Source organism: Rhinoderma darwinii, chromosome 2, assembly GCF_050947455.1.
Source record: "Rhinoderma darwinii isolate aRhiDar2 chromosome 2, aRhiDar2.hap1, whole genome shotgun sequence".
Taxonomy (NCBI): Eukaryota; Metazoa; Chordata; class Amphibia; order Anura; family Rhinodermatidae; genus Rhinoderma; species Rhinoderma darwinii.
The window spans coordinates 186739575-186764141 of record NC_134688.1 but is presented as its reverse complement, the minus strand read 5'-3'; the positions used below and the strand labels follow the sequence as shown (position 1 = coordinate 186764141).

At 43.8% G+C, this 24567-nt stretch overlaps 1 protein-coding gene across 2 annotated transcripts in view; it reads right to left on the bottom strand.

Annotated features, from left to right (window-relative positions):
• Positions 1 to 24567, bottom strand: part of CNGA3 (cyclic nucleotide gated channel subunit alpha 3) — a 78567-nt gene that overhangs the window by 33559 nt on the left and 20441 nt on the right. For both annotated transcript variants that reach the window (XM_075850318.1, XM_075850317.1), the window contains exons 2-3: positions 16330 to 16474; positions 2399 to 2515 (exon numbers count right to left, since the gene is read on the bottom strand). In XM_075850318.1, coding sequence (XP_075706433.1) covers positions 2399 to 2515; positions 16330 to 16433 — 221 coding nt within the window. In that variant the 5' untranslated portion in view covers positions 16434 to 16474. The remainder of the gene's footprint in view (positions 1 to 2398; positions 2516 to 16329; positions 16475 to 24567) is intronic.

The following is a 24567-nucleotide window of genomic DNA, read 5'->3' as shown; positions in this document are numbered from 1 at the left end:
GTTTGTGTGTGTTTACTACTGTATGTAAACCTACTACACTGTGGGTTACCTAAAAAAATGGCGACACACAGTGTAGGAGGTTAAACCTTTCAAACCCCTCGTTTATCCCGGCACTAGCCAGGATAAAGGAGGGGGGGATGCTGAGAGCTCACTAGAGCGAGGGCTTTTAACCCAATGTTGCAATGCTGCAATTTTGGGAACTAGCTCCATCTAGTGACCAAAAATGGGTAGTATTATAAATTAGAAAAAATTTATAATATTTCCTGACTCGCGAAAAAAATAAAAAAAAATTGAACAATGTTTAATCACCCACAAACTAAATGTTTAATTTTTAAAAAAAAAACATGTTTTTCTGGCAACACATTCCCTTTAATAATAATTTTTTGCTTGCAATTGACTGTTTTCTCACCAACACTGAGAGGTCAGTCGTCTATATAAATCAATATACTACTATAGAATTGGAGCAATTTAATTTAGACATAATTTGTCATATTGTGCCAATCTAGGGGACTTTGGCGCAACGTAAATTACATCCAACATTGTTTTTAATAACAATTTAATAATAAAGTATTTTTTATTTTTTACATCTATGAAACACACTACTTTTCCTACTCCCCCTGTTCCTTCAATCATACATTTAAATACAAGCACAATTATCAATGGAAACAGTTTGTAACATGGGAGCCCTACCCATACAAGTGTATAATCGAAATGGTAAACTTAATCTAAAGGCTTGTGTCAGCGTTCATGGGTCAGACTACCATTAGGTGAACACTGAAACAAGAATGGTGTATATGGGAGGATAGCCAAGATGTAAATACTATTCTCAAGTAGAACATGGTCATCCATTTAAGGTTTGATAAAGAAGACCTTAATTTGACAGAACTGAGAAAAAATGGAACATGAAATGAGCAAAATTAGATATGGTGAAATCCTAAGGCCTCATGCACACGACCCTAAGGGTTTTTACTGTCTGCAAATACGAATTTGACGGCTATTGATACACATTCGTAGCCATCCGCAATTGTGGACAAGAATAAGACATGTTCTGTATTTTGCGGATCATTTCTATGGCACGAATACACATCCGTAAATATACGGAAAGGTATCCATGGCCAATAGAGATTAATGGGTCCGCAATTTCATCCGTAATTACGGATGAAAACTACGATCGTGTGCATAGGCCCTAAGACGACAATCCAACATGAGAATGGCATTCCAGCAAAAAAAAATCATGCTGATGTCACTACCAAGACAGATTGTAATCATTGCATGTAAATCAGAAGCTCCCCCTAGTGGCCACTACCAGAAGACAGAATTTAATATTTATTTCTATGCACGGGATTTGAAAATCTGTATCAGAAAAATAAAACTCTGACCTCTATTAAAATATATTAGGAAAACAATCAGTACAAAATCCAGGACCTTAAAACAACATGATGTTAAAAGGGATTCCCTTTAATTACAATCAGAGTATGAGTTTACGCTTTTTTCCTGACAAATAAATATAGAAATATATCCTTTAAGTTTTTTTGGTTTGTCATAATATATTTCATGACTATTATGACCTGAAAATAATCAAATCCATGCAAAAATCCATTAAATTCTAAAGGGTCACACACCACTGTAGATTCATACAACTACATTGAAATAAATAGACACCAAAATAAATCCCAGCTGTACACTGAATTATTATAGTAGACACATAAAGCTTATTTCTAAATACACGTTCATTTCATTAAGGCGTCATGCACACGACCATAGTTTTGCGGCTGTATACTATCCGGAAATGTGGAACCGCAATTGTGGATAGTATAAAACACATGCTAACCTATGGGCCAATGCACACAACCGTGGTTTCCATGGTCCGTGCATTGCCTAGAGCCCGGACTGCAAAAGAAATAGGACATGTCATTCTATGATCTGCAATTGCGGTCCGGGCTCAATGAATTTAACGTACATCTTGTGTCTGCAGGGTCCGTGATTGCGGACGGCCTGCGGATGACACTCCACTGCCCGCCTGTGCCGTAATCACGGACTGTGCACACAGCTATGGCCGTGTGCAGGAGGCCTAACATATACATGATGTAAAATAATTTTGTACAGAAAAATACAAGAACTCATGTATTTAACTCAGAGGTACATATTAAAGATATACAGATGTGGCCATCTTTATCTTGACTCTTAACGCATTGGATACACCGTGGCAAGAAACTTTAAATTGACTTTTTCAATGGCTTTTCAACGTCTTTTGTTGTGTGATATCATGCTGCAGCAAGTTATCAGAGTCAAGTTTGCTACATATGTATATTAAAGACTCATGGGTTTACAGTACATAATATGATCTAGAGGAGCCTGTCAATGCTGAATTCATAAAATTATTTTCTGTGTCTATTACCTGGCCAGTCCTCCCCTTCCTGTGAATGAGCTCCTGCGGGACTCAGTAAGGCCTCTAGCATCCAATGCAATAACCCGTTGCAGCTCCGATGAGGTGTCCTCGCACAGGGAATGGGCCCTTTAAAATGAAAGGAAAAAACTGGGTTATATCTTGTTGGGGGTAAAATGATAGTATTAAATGACAGGAGGATACAAAGTATACATACTGGGGCTGGACGATTATGCCCTAAATCAAAATCACGATTAATTGAACATGTAACCTGGGTTACGATTAATGAACGAATATTTAGGCCACACCCCTTTTTGTGTATCACACCCCTTATTTGCATGCTACGCCATTGAATTAAAGAGGCTCTGTCACCACATTATAAGTGCCCTATCTCCTACATAAGGAGATCGGCGCTATAATGTAGGTGACAGCAATGCTTTTTATTTAGAAAAAACTATCTGTTTTTACCACTTTATTAGCGTTTTTAGATTTATGCTAATGAGTTGCTTAATGCCCAAGTGGGCGTATTTTTACTTTAGACCAAGTGGGCGTTGTACAGGGTAGTGTATGACGCTGACCAATCAGCATCATGCACTCCTCTCCATTCATTTACACAGCGCATAGGGATCCTGCTAGATCCTTATGTGCTGTCTTATACTAACACATTAACAATACTGAAGTGTTTAGACAGTGAATAGGCATTCCACGGGATGTCTATTCACAATCTCTGCACTTCGTTACTGTTTCTATGGTAGTTACAGCAGAGGAAGCGTGATCTCGTTGTAACCTGTCATTTACCGCGTAATCTCGCGAGATTACGCGTCCTCTGCTGTAACTACCACAGACAGAGTAACGAAGCCTAACAAAACCCCCACTTGGTCTAAAGTAAAAATACGCCCACTTGGGCATTAAGCAACTCATTAGCATAAATCTAAAAACGCTAATAAAGTGGTAAAAATAGATCGTTTTTTTAAAATAAAAAGCATTACTGTCACCTACATTATAGCGCCGATCTCCTTATGTAGGAGATAGGGCACTTATAATGTGGTGACAGAGCCTCTTTAATATTTATCCCCTGTGCCTGCTGTATACTACTGTATATAATATACCCCGACACTGCCCCCACACAGTATATTGCCCCATAGCTCTCACCACACATCAGAATGCCCCCATAGCTGTCCCCACACATTAATGCCCCTTAGCTGCCCCCACACATTATAATGCCCCCACACCGTATAATGCCCCTAAATCTGCCCCCTACACAGTATATTGCGACCCATAACTGCCCTCCACACAGTATAATGCCCTCCTTAATTACCCTCCATATAGTACAATGCCCCTATAGTTGCCCTCCACACAGTATAATGCCCCTATAGCTGCCCTCCACTCAGTATAATGCCCCCATAACTGCCCTCTACACAGTATAATGCCCCCATAGCTGCCTTCACACAGTATAAAGCCGCTACAACTGCCCTACACACAGTATAATGCCTCCTATAGCTGCCCTCCACACCGTATAATGCCCCTATATCTGCCCTCCACACAGTATAATGCCCCCTTAACTGCCCTCCACACAGTATAATGCCCTTATAGCTGCCCTCCACACAGTATACCACTATAACTGCCCTCCACACAGTATATTGCTCATATAGCTGCTCTCCACACAGTATAATGCCCCCTATAGCTGCCGTCCACACAGTATAATGCCCCCTATAGCTACACTCCACACAGTATAATGCTCCCCACAGCTGCACCCACACAGTATAATGCCTCCTATAGCTGCCCCCCACACAGTATAATGCCCCCCACAGCTGCCCCCACACAGTATAGTACTCTTATAACTGCCCCATATCTGCACTCCACACAGTTTAATACCCCCATAACAGTGCCTAATAAAATATATACTCACCTAACCCCGTTCAAACGACAAATGGTGGAGATTCCTCTGCTCCTACGATCTGTGTGGCTCAGCGCAGACCGGAACGATGACATCACTGCTTTGTACATGTCTGGGCAGAGCCGTGAGCGCCCGGTGATAAATAGTGAATGGACCTTACAGCTCCCTGCTCTACCATTGGATTCAACTGTACTTTTCTAACCAATCCATTACCTGTGTGTCCATCATATGAACATGGACAGAATTATTTCCTTTGAGAGTAAACTATTAAGGTCTTTTTGAATGACAGCAAGCAGAGATATTGAAAACCACAAGGAAATGATGCAGACAGTATTTCGGAAATGTGTATACCTTTTCATTATACAAGGAATAACATATATTTGTTGAAACCAAAATACCCCTTTAACAGATGTTAGTCTCAGCTTTTTAAAACGTATCAACAGATTATAACCAAACTTCTTGTAAAGCCACCTCCAATGTTATCACTAACTTTTCCTTTTAACATCCTGCATTACTACTGGAATATCTGTAACGTGTTAGGCTACAATCACACAATATGCAAATCCGACACAAATTCTTACATGATCAGTGGCAGAAATCGGAGGCATTTCTGCTGTGGATGGGCCGCGGATTTGTTGCGGGTGTGCAGCAGATCCACATTCTACTTATTTCCACAAGGACAGACCTTTTCCCGGAACATGTAAACGGGTTGTGGAGAGCCCATTCACATGGATGGGATACAGTTTGTAGTCGAATTTGACAAAATCTGTGTCAAATCCGCCATGGGTGAATGAGTCTTACTGTACTGGGAATTACTGATGTGATTCGCATGATGTGACTGTTAGGGTATGTTCACACGAGGTCATTACATCCGTAATTGACGGACGTATTTCGGCCGCAAGTACCGGACCGAACACAGTGCAGGGAGCCGGGCTCCTAGCATCATAGTTATGTACGGCGCTAGGAGTCCCTGCCTCGCTGCCGGACAACTGTCCCGTACTGTAATCATGTTTTCAGTACGAGACACTGTCCCTGCACTGTGTTCGGTCCGGTACTTGCGGGCGAAATACGTCCGTCAATTACGGACGTAATGACCTCGCGTGAACATACCCTTACGGAATGGCCCACATAGACTTGGATATGGTCCATTATGAGAGTACATCTGTAGTAGAAAATTGGGTCCATACATGCATTACTTATGCAGCATCTGGCCACAATTTTGTCATGCTATCCTCATGACCAACACTTTTCAGTTTGGGTGTGTTGCTAATTTTTCACAAGTGCTTGCCACATTTCTAAAGAACATATAATGTGTTATTTTCTACCAAATAAAACTGAAGAAGGGTTTTCTTTTATCCTGCAACATTTTCACAATATTCTGGTTATTATGTTGCAAATCATATCCAAGTCTAAGGACGCTGGAGTCGTCCGAAACGCGTAGGCTCTAAGGATCTACACTCCCCCATTTCTGCACACCAGGACTCCACACCATTGGACCTTTATAACTAAGACCATTAAACTTGGAAACAGCTTCCATTTTACTTCTATTTCAAAGCGCTGGACCCAACCTCTCTCTATTACCCTGATATACAATGTAGATTGTGCTGCGACATGAATGTGTGAAATAAATGTACAGCTCTGCCTGCCTATGACTGGCACGGAACTCCTTTCCTTGGAATATAATCTGAAGGATATGCAGACTGTAAAATCAGCTAAGTGTATTGTTATTGTCTAAATTTCAATCTCAATTACTTTATCTAATTATTAGTTTGATTTAAGTCATTATTGTTATATTGCATTATTGTTTATATGTGCTAGTACACTTTTATTATCACTTGTGTTTTTATGTTGCTGTAATTCATTAAAGTTATTTTTTAAAATAATGTCTGCTTCTAAATATTGAATTATAAGACCAGCGATATCTAAGGCCCTGTTCACACAGAGTTCTTTGCAGGCAGAAAATCTGCCTCAAAATTCTGTTTGGAATTTTGAGGCAGATTTTGCTCTGTCTGCACGCCGATTTTTGCAGTGTTTTTCACCCGCGGCCATTGAGCGCCGCGGGCAAAAAACGCAGCGAAATACGCTTTCTCTGCTTCCCATTGAGGTCAATGGGAGGTCAGTGACGTAAACGCCCTAAGATAGGGCATGTCGCTTCTTTTTCCCACGAGACGGTTTTTCCGCTCGCGGGAAAAAAACGGCTTTGCCTCCCAAATCAATGGAAGGCATTTTCAGACATTTTTTGGCGCGTTTTCCGACGTCATAAAACATGTAAAAAAACTCAGTGTGAACTTACCCTTAAGAACCTCCAGGGATGAGGCTAAAGTTGGCAATTGCTAAAACATTTATTTGATAGCTTTGTATGTTACTGCTCCCTTCTACTTTAGTGCTCTACTATATGTCCTATATCTCAGTGAATTGGTTTTGGCATGCCAATATACACCGATCAGTCATAACATTATAGCCACTGATAGGAGAAGTCAAAAACATTGATAATGGCACCAATCTGAGAGTGGGATACATAAGGCAGCAAGTGAACAGTCAGTTTATGATGTTGATGTTTTAGAAGCAGGAAAATTGGAAGGCGTAAGAATCTGCATGACTTTGAAAAAGGCCAAATTGTGATGGCTAGATGACTGGGTAAGGGCATCTCCAAAACGGCAGATTTTGTGGGGTGTTTCCAGTATGCAGTGGTTAGGATCTACCAAAAGTGAACCAAGAAATAACAACCGGTGACAGGGTCTTAGGTGCCCAAGACTCATTGAAGCTCGTGGGGAGCGAAGGCTAGCCCATCTGTTCTGATACCACAGAAGAGCTACTGTAGCACAAATTGCTGAAAAAGTTATTTCCGGCTATGATATGAAGATGTAAGAACACAGTGCATCACAGCTTGCTGTATATGAGGCTGTGTAGCCACAGAGAAGTCAGAGTGCCATGCTGACCCCTGTCCACCGCCAAAAGCGCCTACAAAGGGCACGTGAACATCAGAAGAAATGGAAGAAGAGGGCCTGGTCTGATAAATCACGTGTTCTTTTACATCGTGTGGATGCCCAGGTGTGTGTTTGCGTTGCTTACCTGGGAAAGAGAAGGCACAAGGATGCACTATGGGAAGAGGGCAGACCAATGGAAGCAGTGTGATGCTCTAGTCTAGGTAATGTTCTTCCGGGAAACCTTGCATCCTTCCATTACTTTGACACATAGGTACCACCTACCTAAACATTGTTGCAAACCATGTACACTCCTTTATGGTTTTCCTAACGGCAGTGTCCTCTTTTAATAGGATAATGTGCCCTGCCACACTGCAAAAATTGTTCGGAAATAATTTGAGGAACATGACAAAGAGTTTAAGGTGTTGAATTGGCCTCCAAATTCCCCAGATCTCATCGGATCGAGCATCTGTGGGATGTACTGGAAAAACAATTTAGATCCATGGAGGCCATACCTTGCAACCAACAGGACTTGAAGGATCTGCTGCTAACATCTTGGCGCCAGATACCACATGACATCTTCAGAGAACTTGTGGAGTCCATGCCTTTGATGGGTCAGAACTGTGTTGGTAGCACAAGCTCAATATTAGATGATTTTTTTTGTAATTTTGTTATGGCTGATCGGTGTATCGCTTGAAAAAAAAAAACGCACGTATCTCTGAGCTATTTTAGTGAATATGCTGAACAACTGATGGCACTGATGTAAAATTTTGGCAGAATGTCCATTATTAGAAATTTCAGGCCAATCATTAAAAGTAAATAAATGAGTACCGTAACTCCATGTGTATTCTGCATCCCCCTAAGAGACGAGATTAGCCATCATATATATATATATGCAATGTGACTGCTTTATAATAACGTATATGATTGTTACTGCTTCATGGCTAGTAAGAAATATTTAAAAATACTTTGTGATATGAAAAGGGCTGTAGGTGGCAGTGTTATATAAGAGTCTCAAAGAGGGACTGTTTGCCAGGTAACAGCTAATAGGAATAAGCAGGGAGCTTGTCCGTAATGAGTTTACAGTGAGGTCACCGCTGGCTCTGTTTCTTCGTCTCTGATTGGAAAATAAATGAGTTTTCACACATTGACACATTTAATGAAAGAACTGACACTTAGGCCCTGTTCCTATTGTGTGTACTCGACATGTTTTTTGGCACGTTTTACACTCCGAAAAATGCATCAAAAACAAAATGAATGGGAAAGCGCATTGTTAGTGCATACAACACATTTTTTTTAAACGCGCGTGTTTAAAAAACGCGTTGTATAAAGAAAGCGTCAGGTCAATTCTTTGGCGCGGAAAATGCGGCTAATTAACATAATCAATGGGAGTCCTAATTACGTGCCAAAAACGCGTAAAAAACTTCATTTTTTTTTTTGTTTTTTTAGCCCCATGTGAACAAGGCTTTAGCGTTGTGGTCATCTGTTTACCCACCAAACCACATTAAAAAAAATCTAAGTATCCAGGTATAGAAAACATCAGAGACACCTGAAGCATAATTCACATTAGCTACCTGTGGATCTTTAGGCTGGGTTCACACGACCTATATTCAGGCGTAGTGGAGGCATTTTACGCCTCGAATTACGCCTGAAAAGACGGCTCCAATACGTCGGCAAACATCTGCCCATTGCTTTCAATGGGTTTGCCGATGTACTGTGCCGATGACCTGTCATTTTACGCGTCGCTGTCAAAAGACGACGCGTAAAATTACAGCCTCGTCAAAAGAAGTGCAGGACACTTCTTGGGACGTTTTTGGAGCCGTTTTCTCATGGACTATTGAAAATAGCTCCAAAAACGGCCGAAAAAACGCTGCAAAAACGGCACGAAAAACGCGAGTTGCTCAAAAAACGTCTGAAAATCAGGTGCTGTTTTCCCTTGAAAACAGCTCCGTATTTTCAGACGTTTTTGGCTCAGCGTGTGAACATACCCTTAGGGTATGTTCACACGAGGGCGTCCGTAACGGCTGAAATTACGGGGATGTTTCAGCCTGAAAACATCCCCGTAATTTCAGCCGTAACGGCATGTGCAGGCGCTTGAACGCCGCGTCCATTACAGACGTAATTGGCGCTGCTATTCATTGGAGTCAATGAATAACGGCTCCAATTACGGCCAAAGAAGTGACAGGTCACTTCTTTGACGCGGGCGTCTATTTACGCGCCGTCATTTGACAGCGGCGCGTAAATACACGCCTCGTGTGAACAGACAAGCGTCTGCCCATTGCTTTCAATGGGCAGATGTTTGTCAGCGCTATTGAGGCGCTATTTTCGGACGTAATTCGGGGCAAAAACGCCGAATTACGTCCGTAAATAGGCCGTGTGAACATACCCTAATAATGAAAATGAGATGGTATTTTGTTTGAAATCATTTGCAATTATTCAGGAGTGCTGCTTATATCGTTCTGTAAATACAAATAGAAAAGTTAACTAGTCATGATATTACGGACATGTCGTTTTAGCACTCCCCACTTTAGTTTAATGGACTGTATAGTAGTTGCTCTCATAACCCCGCTAGTTTAAAGCTTTAGGCTATATTCACACAACAGTGAAAAAAAATGGCCATTAAAAACAGATCAACTGTCAGTTTTTCATGGCGGATTTGCATCAGTGTATCTCAAAATTGTCATGCATTTCTAGTCAGTCTGTCCATTTTTAATGACCGTTTGACATCCGTTTTGCATCTGTTTTTCATGGGCGTTAAAAAAAAACTGATGAATTTATTTGTCAGGCTTTTTTTGTCCCAACCGCCTGAAAACACTCAAAGGAAGGTCATTATCATGATTGTTTCACAGCCTCCCGTAGATGATGGCACACAGACCCCTGTATATGATGCCACACAGCCCCCCTGTAGATGATGCCACACAGCCTCCCTGTAGATGATGCCACACAGAACCCCTGTATATGCCACACAGCCCCCCTGTAGATGATGCCACACAGCCCCCTGTAGATGATGCCACACAGCCTCCCCGTATATGATGCCACACAGCCCCCCTGTAGATGATGCCACACAGCCTCCCTGTATATGATGCCACACAGCTCCCCTGTAGATGATGCCACACAGACCCCCTGTAGATGATGCCACACAGACCCCCTGGATATGCCACACAGCCTCCCTGTATATGAGGCCACACACCTCCCTGTATATGATGCCACACAAACCCCCTGTATATGCCACACAGGCCCGATGTAGATGATGCCACACAGCCCTGATGTAGATGATGCCACATAGCCCCGATGTAGATGATGCAACACAGACCCCCTGTAGATGATGCCGCACAGCCACCCTATAGATGATGCCACACAGCCTCCCTGTATATGATGCCACACAGCTCACCTGTAGATGATGCCACACAGCCTCCCTGTAGATGATGCCACACAGCCCCGATGTAGATGATGCCACACAGACCCCCTGTAGTTGAGGCCACACACACCCTCCCACACCCTCCCTGTAGGCATTTTCAGGGACTGCCTCTGTAAATTCTGGACAGTCCCGGAAAATTCACTACAGTTGACCACTATGTACAATGCCCCCTATACTAACGCCACACTACCCTTGTAGTGAGCGCAACAATACACTACATTTAACTTTTGGCTGCCCTACATACTCACTGATGCAGCGCCGTCTCTCATCTTCTTCCCGTGTGGTCTCTCATCTGCACGGGATCTGCCAAGGCGGTGCGATGACATCATCGGTGAGTATACCGCCGATAGCCAGCAAGGGAACTAATAGTTCCCTTGCAAATCTCCATGTCACAGATCCGTTTTAACGGTTGTTACACGTATTGACAGCTGTTAAAAACGGAACCATTGACTTCAATGGGGTCAAATGGCTGTGAAAACGGCCAAAGATAGGACTTGACCTATTTTTTGACGGCCATTATTCTTGGGCCGTTAAAAAAACGGCCGTGTGAATACACCCATAGAACATCAATGTTCTGAAACTGTCGTGTGAATTAGTGGATTCATGTTGGTGGCCATATTTAAAGCTTTAACAAGCAAACAAAATGGAAATAACTTTTAATTGTAATAGACATGTTTGTGTAATATTTTTGTCTGCACAACATATCCTAGAAGGCCTTATGCACCTAACTCTGTGCAGCCTCTGAGTAATAATATGGCACCAATAGAAGTCTATGAATTCCTACTGCACCTTTCTATGCCTCTCGATTATTCCACGTTCCATCAGATGCTATATTAGAATCAATGCTTCTAGAGAATACCTCTGTAAAATAGTGCCGTGCGGGGGCACCAAAGGCGTCAGGGACTACTCTAAACAGGCTCCCGAGGCCTAAATAAGTTATGTTTAATATCCATGAAATAACATGACTGAAGGTACATTTCACGCTACACTTTATTTACTTCACCGAACAGCAATATCGCATGTACTATGAACGACTTTATTCATATATTGGTTTATACTAGGAATACGGTAGGATAAGTCAGTAGACGACTATTTACATATTACAAATTAATCAATAGTGATCATTTTTATTTATGAACAATTCCCATTAACTATACTTATATCATTTATCTCTGATCCTTTGAGCATTTATACTCAGAAATTATCATTGTGACTGCTCAGAATCGGATGGATTATTATGGTAATTTCCCTGTGTACAGGTCCTGTAAGGTGTGAATGTAAAGTCAATACGTAAAGTCAGTGAAATTGTCCGTAAAACATAGCAGTGCTGAACTACAAGCACTGTCCTTGCATCTCCGAGGCGACTTGCACATCAAAGGAAGAGAGAGAATATTAATACTTGAGATGAGCTCTGTGCTCTTGTGAATAAAATCCTGTCATTAATATTTAGAGGCAATGAGAATCAGAAGAAATGCTAACCACCCCTCTACAGGAGAAATCCTAACCTAAAAGTAACATAAAACGTGTTATATTCAATCAATAACATTATATACATTCATTGGTGTCATTCACTGAGAGATGCCTTGTGCTTGTCAGAGGAAAATGGTGGAAACTCTGAGTAGAAAGCCAAATATGGATCCCCTCTCCTGCCAGAATCCCCTTGTCTATGCCTCATAATCAGAATTGTTATTATAATTATTATGATGTTAATGGTATAGTAGAGCAGGAATTGATTCCGAGATTTCTAGTTATGGTTTGGGCACTATGTAGAGTCCTGTGGTCCCTTTAACTGGGGAAGTTGTAGGGGTTGAGCTCAGACCTCCACCAATAACACCTTCCGATATGTCAAAAGATGATTTTATGCTGGATCGCCCTGTTGTAATCCTGTTATCCCACAAGCCATGGCTGTATTTAGTCATTTAAATTTTTGTTATTGTAGCAATAAAATGGTTGTCCAGTTTCAGAATAAATGGTCCGCTGATTTTCCAGAAACAGCGCCATGTCTGTCCATCAGCAGTGTATGGGATTGCATCTCTTTTTTTAAAACTCAATCAATAAAGCTGAATTGCAATACCAGAGACAGCTCATGGACAGACGTAGCGCTGTTTCTGGAAAATCAGCAGACCATTTTTTCTCATGCTGGACAACCCCTTAAGAGTATATTCACACTAAGGCACCATGCACACGACCATATTTTTATGCATCCGCAAATACTGTCCGCAAATACGTATCTGTAGTCGTCCGCAACTCATCTGCATATACGGCACGCTGTCCACAAATACGGTCCGTAGTGAATCGGTAGTTCATCCGTATTTACGGATCCGCAAAAAAAATGGAGGAATCTTGGGTAATCCCCTGGCGTCGCATAGCAACACTTCCGCAATTATGGATGGCTACGGATGCACATTCGTAGCCGTCCGTAATTGAAGAAGAGCCCATGGACTATGGGGAGTTTGTGCCGTAATTACGGACAAGAATAGGAAATGTTCTATAATTTGCGGATCATTTCTTCGGCACGAACACCCATCCATAAAAATACGGAAAGGTGTCCGTAGCCCATAAGGATGATCTAATTACGGATGAAAAATTGGGTCATGTGCATGGGGCCTAAGCAGTTGAGGTGCAGTTAAAAACCGCATCAAAAACACATTACTGCAATTTTAGGCGTTTATTGATGTGGTTATGTTTTTTAACTGCAACCACATTGAAAAACGCACCAAATTGCGGTTAAACCGCATGTGGTTTTTCAGATGCATTTTTGATGTGTTTTTTTAACTGCACCTCAACCGCTACGTAAGGCTAGGATTACACATCCAGTTTTGATGCAGTTTTTTTACTTTTTTTTAGCTAAACACAGGAGTGGACACAAAAGAAAGCAGATTCATCAGTCTTTTCATTATACCTTTCCTTCCATTTGGATCCACTTTTGGCTTTGGCTAAAAATAAACTTCATGAAAACTGCGTGTGTGATCCTTGCCTAGGATGTGGAGTCACTTTGGTTGTGGCTTTTGCAACGATTTTCATAATAGTGGCAAAACCGTGCATTTGGAACTACACCCTTAATGTTTTTATAGAACCCAAGGTGAGTATAAAAGCTTTCTGATATACGGTAATCTATGTTAACGGTTAATTACTTTTTTGAATTACTGGTGCTAAATATTTAGGACATGAGTTGGCCAAAAGGAGAGCTTAAATTTAATGTTCAACTCCTCAGACCAACAAGAGAACAGTCATTAAATGATCAGGGGTATTCTATTGTAATAGGAAAGTATCCCAAATTAAGATTAGCCCCCACAGAAATATATATGCATCAATTCAAGACAACCCAATAAAAATGAACCTCACCACCTTCCACGTCATACCACTGCACCATGTCATTGGCAGATCTACAAAGTAGGGCTGGGCGATTAATCAAATCAATTAGATTAATTTGCCCTCAAGGACTCCCACGATTCTGTTTAACAGAATCGTAGAATCGATTATTTAGTGGCGCCATCGCGCCGTGCTGCGGGAGGAAGCTCCACCCCGCCGCCTTGTCACTTCCTGGTCCGCCCCGTTCTGTCTCTGCTTCCCGTACGGAACTGCTGTTCTGTACTGAACAAAATGATACAGTACAGAACAGCAGTTCCGCAGGGAAGTAGAGACTCCTAGTACATAGCCACACCGCCCCGCTGTAGATAGCACCCCCCTTGTACCTTGTAGATCGCACCACAACCCCCCTTATAAATCGCGCCGCTGTAGATAGAACCTGCTTGCAGATCGCACCCCCCCTTGTACCTTGTAAATTGCACTTCCCCTTGTACCTTATAGATCACACCCCCCCTTGTACATTGTAGATCGCACCACAACCCCCCCCCCCCCTTATAGATCGCCCGCTGTAGCTCCCACTAGGAGCTGAATCCCCGGCCAAAGCATCGGCAACCTCTGGCCGGGGATTCAGCTCCTAGTGGCAGCAACAGCGGCGCAATCTACAAGGAAGGGGGGTGGTGCTGCGATCTGCAAGGGGGATGGGGGTGCGATCTACGTGGGAGGGGGGTAGTGCTGCGATCTACATGTGGGGGTGAAATCTACATGTAGGGGTGCTATCTACAAGGGAGGGGGTGGTGCTGTGATCTACAAGGTGGGGTATGATCTACATGGGGGTGCTATCTGCAAGGGGGTGCTATCTGCAAGCAGGTGTGGCACTGTCTACATGGGCGCTGTGGCACTATATTGGGGGGTGTCACTACATATGGGCACTGTGGCACTGTCACTACATGTGGGCACTATGGCATTATGTAACTATATGTGGGCACTGGGGCACTATCTACCCTGACATGAAAGACGGACTGGAAATGGATGGGAATTTGGAGACACTGATGCAAAATGGACATAAAAAAACTGACCATTGATCAGTTTTTAATGGCCAATGGCCACTTTTTTTTCACTGTCATGTGATTGTAGCCTAAATTACTATGATGCCAGGAGTCCTGTTATTATGTACCATAGTCAGGCCGGGAAATCTGGCCATTTTTCACGGTCCAATCACGGTAGTTTGAATCTGGCAATGTCGGAGACCGGCTGAGGTGGTGACGGGTAGAGAGGGATGTTAGTGCACGCATTGCCTCATTGATTATAGATTCTGTTAAACTGTTCCCTGCCAGGGAACACAGAAGTTATAATCAATTAGATTTAAATTTTTCCAATTGTATTTATGATAACAGAAAATGTATTTAATTATCTCTTGGTATTACTGATAGAAAAACAGAAGAGAAAAAAATAAGAAATATCAAGATTCAAATCGAAAAGCACCCAATGTGTTGAAAAAATATCTAGATTTAAATTTTTGGGCAAAATCACCCAGCCCTACTACAAAGAGTATTTTCAAGCATAGCCATCCAAATTGCAATTCAACAGCTAGGATCCCACCACGTTTGGGCATTACCAAGATACACTTGAAAGTGCTGCCAAACATATGCCCAAGACATATTCAACTGGGTGTCTATATAGATGCAAGAATCTGCAATTGAATCCCATTGTAAAAAATATATGATTTGTTTTTTGCATACAGTTGTATGCATAGTCCATTACACATTTCAATACAGTTGAGGCAAAGGCTTACTGACGCGCCAGACAAAATAATGCCAAAAGGGGCGTGCTTTTGGCATATATCTGGGTAATAGAACTCTTTAGCCACATAAGTCATATATTAGTTGGGATCATTTCCCAATGTATATGGGAAACGTAGTGCCCAAACATAGCCCTACTCTGGCATAAGAATGGCAAATGTCCCGACATCATATGAAAGACCTGTTCCATACGATTCATCTGCTGTATCTAGGCTCATGGGCATTTAATATTTTGTTTGGCTGGATGTATCCCCAATATTACAAAAAACATCTCTCAGTGTTTCAGAAAGAATATCAGATACTCACTGGTGTCAAAACAATGGAATAAGAACTAGTGCAGTAAAGAACAGGGGTGTGAGTGAGTGAGTGAGTGAGTGAGTGAGTGAGTGAGTGAGTGAGTGAGTGAGTGAGTGAGTGAGTGAGTGAGTGAGTGAGTGGCTGTGGCTACGTTAATGCTTGTTAAGTTATGTTTACATCTGTGCTGGAGGCTCCATTAGGATCTTTTGTCACAGAGCTGCGCCTAAAATATTTTTAGCCTTTTTTGTTTTGTAATGTATCTCATTTTGCATGATACATGAAGTGATGGATTACTTTACCTGCTGTTTCCATTTTCAATTCTTTCTATTTCCTCATCTATAGTTCTGACCGATAGTCTGTGCAGCACTGGATATGATGATTGTGTAGTCACTATGGCAGCCATCTTGAATCACAGCCAATTGGTCTTCACAGTGTAGTAAATGGCTAAATAAACAAAAAAACAACTTATCATCACAATAGTTTTTAGACTTAGGGAAAGCTGAGATATGGGCCACTATATGCAGTGTGCTCACACTGGAGAGCTGCTTAAGCTGTGCTTTTGCCTGCTGATCTGATATGTAGAGAGGCAGGTAAAACATGCATTTTTATGCAGCTCACAGCATTTTAAAAAACGGACGGGGTGGGGCCACCCACAACCCGACACATTTACCAGAAACTGGCAGAAATTAGAGAGGAAATCTTTGCCAGCTCATAGATGAGGTAGATTTTCCTTTCTGGCGCATGGACAGCAGAAGATGTGACAAATTTATTAAGAAGAATGCGCCTCTTAGTAAATCAGCCACATCTTACTCCTGCGCGCTTCTTACTAAGACTGGCATATGAAACACCAGTCTTAGGCCTCATGCACACGACCGTAAAAACACCCGTTATTACGGGTCGTAATTACGACCCATAATAACGGGCTCATAGACTTCTATTGGCCACGGGTACCTTCCCGTTTTCTTACGGGAAGGTGCCCGTGCCGTTGAAAAAGATAGAACATGTCCTATTTCAGGCCGTAATAACGGCACGGACAGCCCATAGAAGTCTATGGGGCTCCCGTAATAACGGGTGACTACGTGTGTGCACCCGTCATTACGGGAGCGTTGCTAGGCGACGTCGGTAAATAGTCACTGTCCAAAGTGCTGAAAGAGTTAACTGATCGGCAGTAACTCTTTCAGCACGCTAGACAGTGAATTCCGATCAGAATATAGAGCAACCTGTAAAAAAAAAAAGACGTTCATACTTACCGAGAACTTCCTGCTTCCTCCAGTCCGGTCTCCCGGCCCTTGCCTTGGTGACGCGTCCCTCTCGACATCCGGCCCGACTTCCCTGGATGACGTTTCAGCCCATGTGACCGCTGCAGCCAATCACAGGCTGCAGCGGTTACATGGGCTGCCGCGTCATCCAGGGATGTCGGGCTGGATGTGAAGAGAGGGACGCGTCACCAAGACAACAGCCGGGTAAGTATGAATTTCTTTAACTTTTATTACAGAAAGGGCTGTCCCTTCTCTCTATCCTGCACTGATAGAGAGAAGGGGCTGCCGATTACTGCAGTGTAATTTTGCAGCCAAAAACTTGCCCGTAAATACGGGTGGAATACGGGTGACACCGGGCCCGTATTTACAGGCACGGGCCCGTAAATACTGGTGCAAAACGGGTCGAATACGTGTGACACCGGACCCGTATTTACGCCAGTATTTACGGGTGGGAAAAAATACTGTCGTGTGCATGAGGCCTTAGTAAATGTGCCCCAGTATTTCTGTATGTCCCAGAAAAAGACATAACCAGTAAAATCTGTTAATTAGTCCTTAAGTGGAAGGACCGATGAGAGCGTGACTTGGACTAAGATATTTAGTTCAGCTCTACTTAAGTTTTTTGTTGTTGTTTTTTTTAAACATCTTTTTATGAAGGCCTCGTTCACATCAGTGTTGGGCTTTCCTTTCATGGGTTCCATTAGACCTTTCCGTCGGAGGAACCCATGAACGGAAAGCCAAACGGAAACCATAGCTTCCAATTGCATTACCATTGATTTCAATGGTAATGCTCGCATTGCAATTGGTTTCTGAAACAACAGCAAAGTCAACTACATTATTGTTTTTGCTAGAAAAATGGAAACCTTACGGAACAGAAACAAACAGAAACCAATCGCAACGGAAGCATTACCTCGGAAATCAATGGTAATGCAAACAGAAGCTATGGTTTTCGTTTGGCTTTCTCTTCATGGGTTCCTGTTACGGAAAGGTCTAAACAAACTCATGAACGGAAGGCCAACGCGGATGTGATCAAGCCTTAGAGTTTACAGAAGACGTAACAATATAAACATAACACACTTCTCCGAAATTATTGCAAAAGCCTTTCTTTTTTGGCTTTCCATAAACATATTAGGTTGTAAAAACTTCAAGCCCTCCCGACCCACCCATCTCACTCGAATGCCGTCAGATAGCAGAGAACTGAAGAATCAGACCAGTCAGGTAGCCAACCTGATGGGCAGTAAACCAAGCTAGGGAACGCAAATACGTCTTTTTAGGATGTGAATGAAGGTGAGATTTAATGCTTATTCATTCTAAGATTCTTTGTCTTTCGAATTTTTCCTCACACAATGAATAAACTTTATTTGCATACAACAAGAAGACCCCTTTAACGCCTTAATGCAACAGAATGTGTCGGTACATCATGGTGTGTGGGTTAAGTATGGAGCGGGCTCACGCTCACACTAACAGCCAGGAACCGAGATCCGTCTGATTCTAGCCATTTAACCACTTAGATGCCGCGGTAAATAGCGATCGGGGCATCTAAGCCATTAGAAAGAGATAGCAGGGTCCTGATGGCTGTCGTGGCAACTTGGGGGCCTAATGACGGACACCAGGTCTGCCTTCCTTCTTCTCCTGTTAAGCGCTGCCTCTGGCAGGGTTTAACAGGAGACTGTAAAAATTGCAACACACTTCGATATATTAGTATTGCAGTGTATTGAACCAGTGATCTGATGATTGCTGGTTTAAATCCCCTAAGGGGACTAATGGAAAGTGTAAAAGATAATGAAATAAAGTTTTCAGTAAGGTACAAACAAAAAAAAAAAATATTAGACGTTCAAAAAAAAAACTTTTACCATTTTACCTCTAAAGTAATGTAAAAAATAAAAAAGATAAACAAGGTCGGTATCGCTGCGTCCGTAAAAGTCTGAACTTTTACAATATAACATTATTTTGCATGGTGAACACTGTAAAAAAACAAATTTAACACGCCTGGATCGCTATTTTTTCATTACCTTAGCGCTAAAAAATAATCTAAGAAAAGTGATCAAAAAGTTGTATGTACATTAAATGGCAAAATAAAAAATGTATGGCTCTCACAATGTGGCGACACAAAGCTATTTTTTTTAACAAATAGTTTTTTCTTGTAAAAGTAGTAAAACATTAAAAAACTATATAAATTTCATATCGCCGCAATCGTATTGACCAGCAGTATAAAGTTAAGTTGTCGATTTTACCGCAAGGTGAAAGACATAAAAACCAAACCCAAAAAGTAATGGAGGAATCCGTTTTTTTTCCAATACCACCCCACAAAGAATTATTTTTCAGTTTCCCAGTAAATTATATGGTACAATAAATAGTGCCTATAGAAACTACAACTCATCCTGCAAAAAATAAGCCCTCCATTGACGTAAAAATAAAAAGTTATTGCTCTTAGAAGGCGGGGAGTATGAAACGAAAACGGAAAAAAAAACTAAAATGTCTGACTGGGTTAATATAATACACTTAGGCGTTATTCACACGAATGTGTTATATACGTCCGTGTGATGGCCGTCAAACCAACAGCTGTCACACGGACTTATGTAATTCAATGTGGCCGTCCACATGGCCGTTGTTTCAACAGACCTTGTGAAGGGTCCGTGAGAAAATAGGACATGTTCTATTTTTTCACGCTTCACGCATCCCTCCATAGACTCTAGTCTGTGGGTATGTGGACCCACTGGATCTCATCGTCGTAGCGGGGAGGCAGCTGGCCAAACAACAGAGCACCCAAGCAATGCAAAGTCCCGCACTAGGGTACCTGAATATTCCAGACAGTGGCCGAGGCTTTAGCACGGATGGAGGTGGGTGCAGCAGGTAGCACAAGACCTGGTGGATGACACTGGATGTGGTAGATGACACTGGACGTGGCAGATGACACTGGATGTGGCAGATGACACTGGATGTGGCAGATGACACTGGATGTGGCAGAAGACAGCAGGTGCAGTAGGACACAACTGCAACACTAACAGGAACAAGGACACAGCACGGGATACAGTATACAGGTAGCAGGGCACGGGTAACAACGGGAACAGGATAATACTAAGGGACCATTTGCAAGACTGACATGGGAATACTAACAACGCTCAGGCAATGAGCAAAGGGGCAGGGCCCTTCTTATAGTCCAGGGAAATGGTGGGCTAATTGATGATGATGATTCCCATGTGCGCGCGCTGGCCCTTTAAGGCTGGGCATGAGCAGGCACGCAAACCCTACGGGACACAGCAGACCAGAGCGGAGGTGAGTACTGGCATCTCCTGGGAAGGAGATGCGAGCCAGCGCTCACAGATCCATGGCTGCAGCTACCGGGGGTGAGTAATACAGACGGTCCGCGGCCATGGTCGCTACAGTATCCCCCCTCTTACGCCCCCTCTTCTTGGGGCCAGAGCGAGAGAGGAACCTCTTAATGAGTGCAGGGGAATTGAGGTTCTCTTCTGGCTCCCAGGACCTCTCCTTAGGACCAAACCCTCTTCAGTCCATCAAATAGAAAGTCCTTCCACCTACCCTTTTGCAGTCCAGGATCTCCCTCACCTCAAACACATCAGATAAACCGCTAGGAGGAACTGCGGGACTGGGAGTCTTACTGCAGCAGTTCAGGACCACTGTTTTCAGGAGGGACACATGAAAGGAGTTGGGGATTTTGAGGGTAGGAGGCAGCCGAAGGAGACAGGGTACCTGGAAGATCTTCTTTTTATATCCGCTTTATGCAATCGACTGCTAGCAAAATAGAGGACCGGGTCGGTTGCCAGATTTGCAGAAAGTACCCAAATGCAGAGTCAGCAGCGGGTACCTGAGATGTAGCCGACACAGGAAGGACTCTAGGATTTTGACTGTACACAACGTAGAATGGTGTGGAAGTGGTGGACTCACTTGTGTGGTTGTTATATGAGAATTCGGCAGATGGAAGAAGCTGTACCCAGTTATCATGCTGCATGGAGATGAAGTGGCGGAGATAATTTTCCATGATCTGGTTAATCCTCTCGACTTGCCCATTGGACTGGGGGTGATAGGCTGAGAAAAAGTCCAATCTCACATACAGGAGTTTACAGAGGGCTCTCCATAATTTTGTGCTAAATTGAACCCCCCGATAGGACACGATGTGAAGGGGCAAGCCATGCAAGCGGACGTTGTGCTGAATGAAGAGACTCACCAGTCAGGGAGCAGAAGGTAGGCCGGGCAGCGGGATAAAATGTGCCATCTTCGATAACCAGTCCACCACCACCCACACAGTGTTGGTCTGTGACAAAGTCCATTGCAATGTGAAGCCAGGTAACATTGGGTACAGGCAGGGGTTGAAGCCGGCCGGCAGATTTGGAGTGAGCAACCTTGTTAGAAGCACACACCGTGCAGGTAGAGACAAAGTCCACAACATCTTTAGATAGCGTGGGCCACCAGAAATGACGAATAATCAGGTTTCGGGTCTTACGAACACCAGCGTGCCCAGCCAGTTTAGAGCGGTGTCCCCATCGGAGAATTCTTTTCCTGTCTGCCAACCGAACAAAAGTCCTCCCTGGAGGGATGTCTCTAATCTGCAAGGGATTGGCAGTGACAATGCAGGACGGGTCTATGATACTTTGAAGGGACTCCACCGTGTCATCCATTTCAAATGACCTGGACAGGGCATCGGCCCTAACAGTCTTGTCAGCGGGATGGTAGTGGTGCACAAATTGGAAATGGGTGAAGAACAGCGACCACCTGGCTTGATGGGGTTTAGTCGTTGAGCTGAATGGAGTTAGGTGAGGTTCTTGTGGTCAGTGTAGATCAGGATGGTGTGAGCTGCGCCCTCTAGCAGATGTCTCCATTCCTCCAGAGCCAATTTGATGGCCAAAATCTCGAGTAATAGCCACATACTACTGCCTTTCCTTTTGGAGCTCCTCTGGAACAGAAGTGCACCTGCACCAACAGAAGAAGCGTCTACCTCCAATGCCAAACTGCCAAGACACGTCAGGATGATGGAGAATCGAGGCTGACGTGAAGGCTTTCTTGTGGCTAATAAATGCTGACTCTGCCTCTGGAGTCCACACCTTGGTGCTCACACCCATCTTGGTAAGGGTAGAGATGAGAGCCGTCAGTGATGAGAAGTTTGGGATAATGTAAAGGATCTGCCAGGCACAGCTTCGGGGTTAACGCCCATAGATAATCAGTCTGCACCTGCTTCTATGTCTGTGAGACTGACTCCATCTTCCACCACTCAGGGTTGCAGGCTTAGGAGTGGGAGAACCTATCGCAGCCTGGCCAGACGGAGCTAGCTCCCGCCCTCTGTCTATTTATACCTGCCTTTCCTGTTCCTCCTTTGCTTGTGATTCTTCTCCTTTGGTTTCCTGGCCCTGCTGCAGCTTCTTGCACTAATGTCCTTGCTTCATATTGACCCCGGCTTGCTGACTACTCTCCTGCTCTGCGTTTGGTACCTCGTACACTCCCGGTTTGACTCGGCTTGTTTACTACTCTTCTGCTCTGCGTTTGGCACCTCGTACTCTCCTGGTTTGACTCGGCTTGTTCACTTCTCTTCTTGCTCACGGTGTTGCCGTGGGCAACTGCCCCTTTCTCCCCTTAGCTCTGTGTACCCTTGTCTGTTTGTCTGTCGTGCACTTATTGAGCGTAGGGACCGTCGCCCAGTTGTACCCCGTCGCCTAGGGCGGGTCGTTGCAAGTAGGCAGGGACTGAGTGGCGGGTAGATTAGGGCTCACTTGTCTGTCTCCCCACCCCCGTCATTACAGATAAACTGCCGGTAGATATTGGCGAATCCCAAAAAACGCCGTATGGACCTCAGGCCTTGAGGACGTGGCCATTCCAGAATGGACTTTACTTTCTCGGGATCCATCTTGGGACCTTGATCCGAGATTATGTAGCCCAGGAAGGGAAGAATTCTTGTCAAAGACGCATTTCTTCAGCTTGGCATATACACGATTCTCCCTTAATCACAGCACAACCTGACGGACATCCCTCCGATGAGTCGTCGGATCTGGGGAGAAGATCAAAATATCATTCAGATCAAATTATAAGCCCCACTCAAGTCTAATTTTGAAAAAAATCCTTGCTCCTCGTATACGGTCAAACAGTTCGGATATAAGGGGACAACATTTATTTGTTCTTGACCGTGATCTAGTTGAGACCACGGTAGTCAATGCAGCGTCGAAGAGATCCGTCTTTCTTTTCAACAAACAAGAACCCGGCCCCGGGCGGGTAGAATGACTTTCCTATGAAACCCCTCTCCAAATTCTTCTTGATATAGGCCGACATGGATAGAGTCTCTGGCAAGGAGAGAGCATACACCTTTCCACGGGGAAGAGAAGCATTTGGAACCAGTTCAATGGGGCAGTCATAAGTCCGATGTGTAGGCAGCGTCTCAGCCTCCCTCTTGCTGAAGACATCCGCAAACTGAGCGAAATGAGGGGGTAATCCTGCCAATGACTGAGGCCGAGGAGGCTGGACAGGATAGATCTGCAACAGACAGCGACTGAGGCATTTGGAGCCCCATTGGTGAACCTCTACAGAATTCCAGTCCAGGACTGGGGAATGTAGTCGAAGCCAATGCAGGCCCAGCAGAACAGGATTAATGGCTTTGGGCAAAACAAGAAACTAAATTTGTTCCAAATGAAGAGGTGCAACTTGGAGCTTCAGCGGCTTGGTCTTAGATACAATCGTATCGGGCAGAGGCAGTCCATTCACCGGGGCAACAGCCAAAGGTGTCTCCAGGGGAACTGAGGGCAACTGGATATGATCCACTAGATCCTTTTGGATGAAGTTTGCCGTGGACCCAGATAGGCTGAAACCCGGTGCGTCTTCTCGGCAGATACTATGGTCACAGGAATGGTCAGCTTCTAGTTGAATTCTTTATTTGGTACCATTCTGCCTAGGGTTGTCTCTCCTACAAATCTTAGGCACTGTGGTCTCTCTGGCCTCTGGGGACACAAACGCACAACATGGCCTCCGAGGCCGCAATACAGACAAAGTCCTGAAGTGCGTCTGCATTGCCTATCCTGGGTAGACAATTTGGCTCGGTCCATCTGCATAGGCTCCTCTGGTGGGACAACTGAAGAGGACAATAGGGATTGCTGAAAAGTAGAAGACAGCCTAGGAAATCCTCTCTCCCGGAGAATCTCTTGGAAATGCTCCCGGATCCTTATGTCAACCCGGGTAGCTAGTAGGATGAGATTGTCCAGGGTAGTTGGCAGATCGCGAGCGGCCAGCTCGTCTTTAATCCCAGAAGACAGTCCCTGCCAGAATGTGGCCACCAAAGCCTCG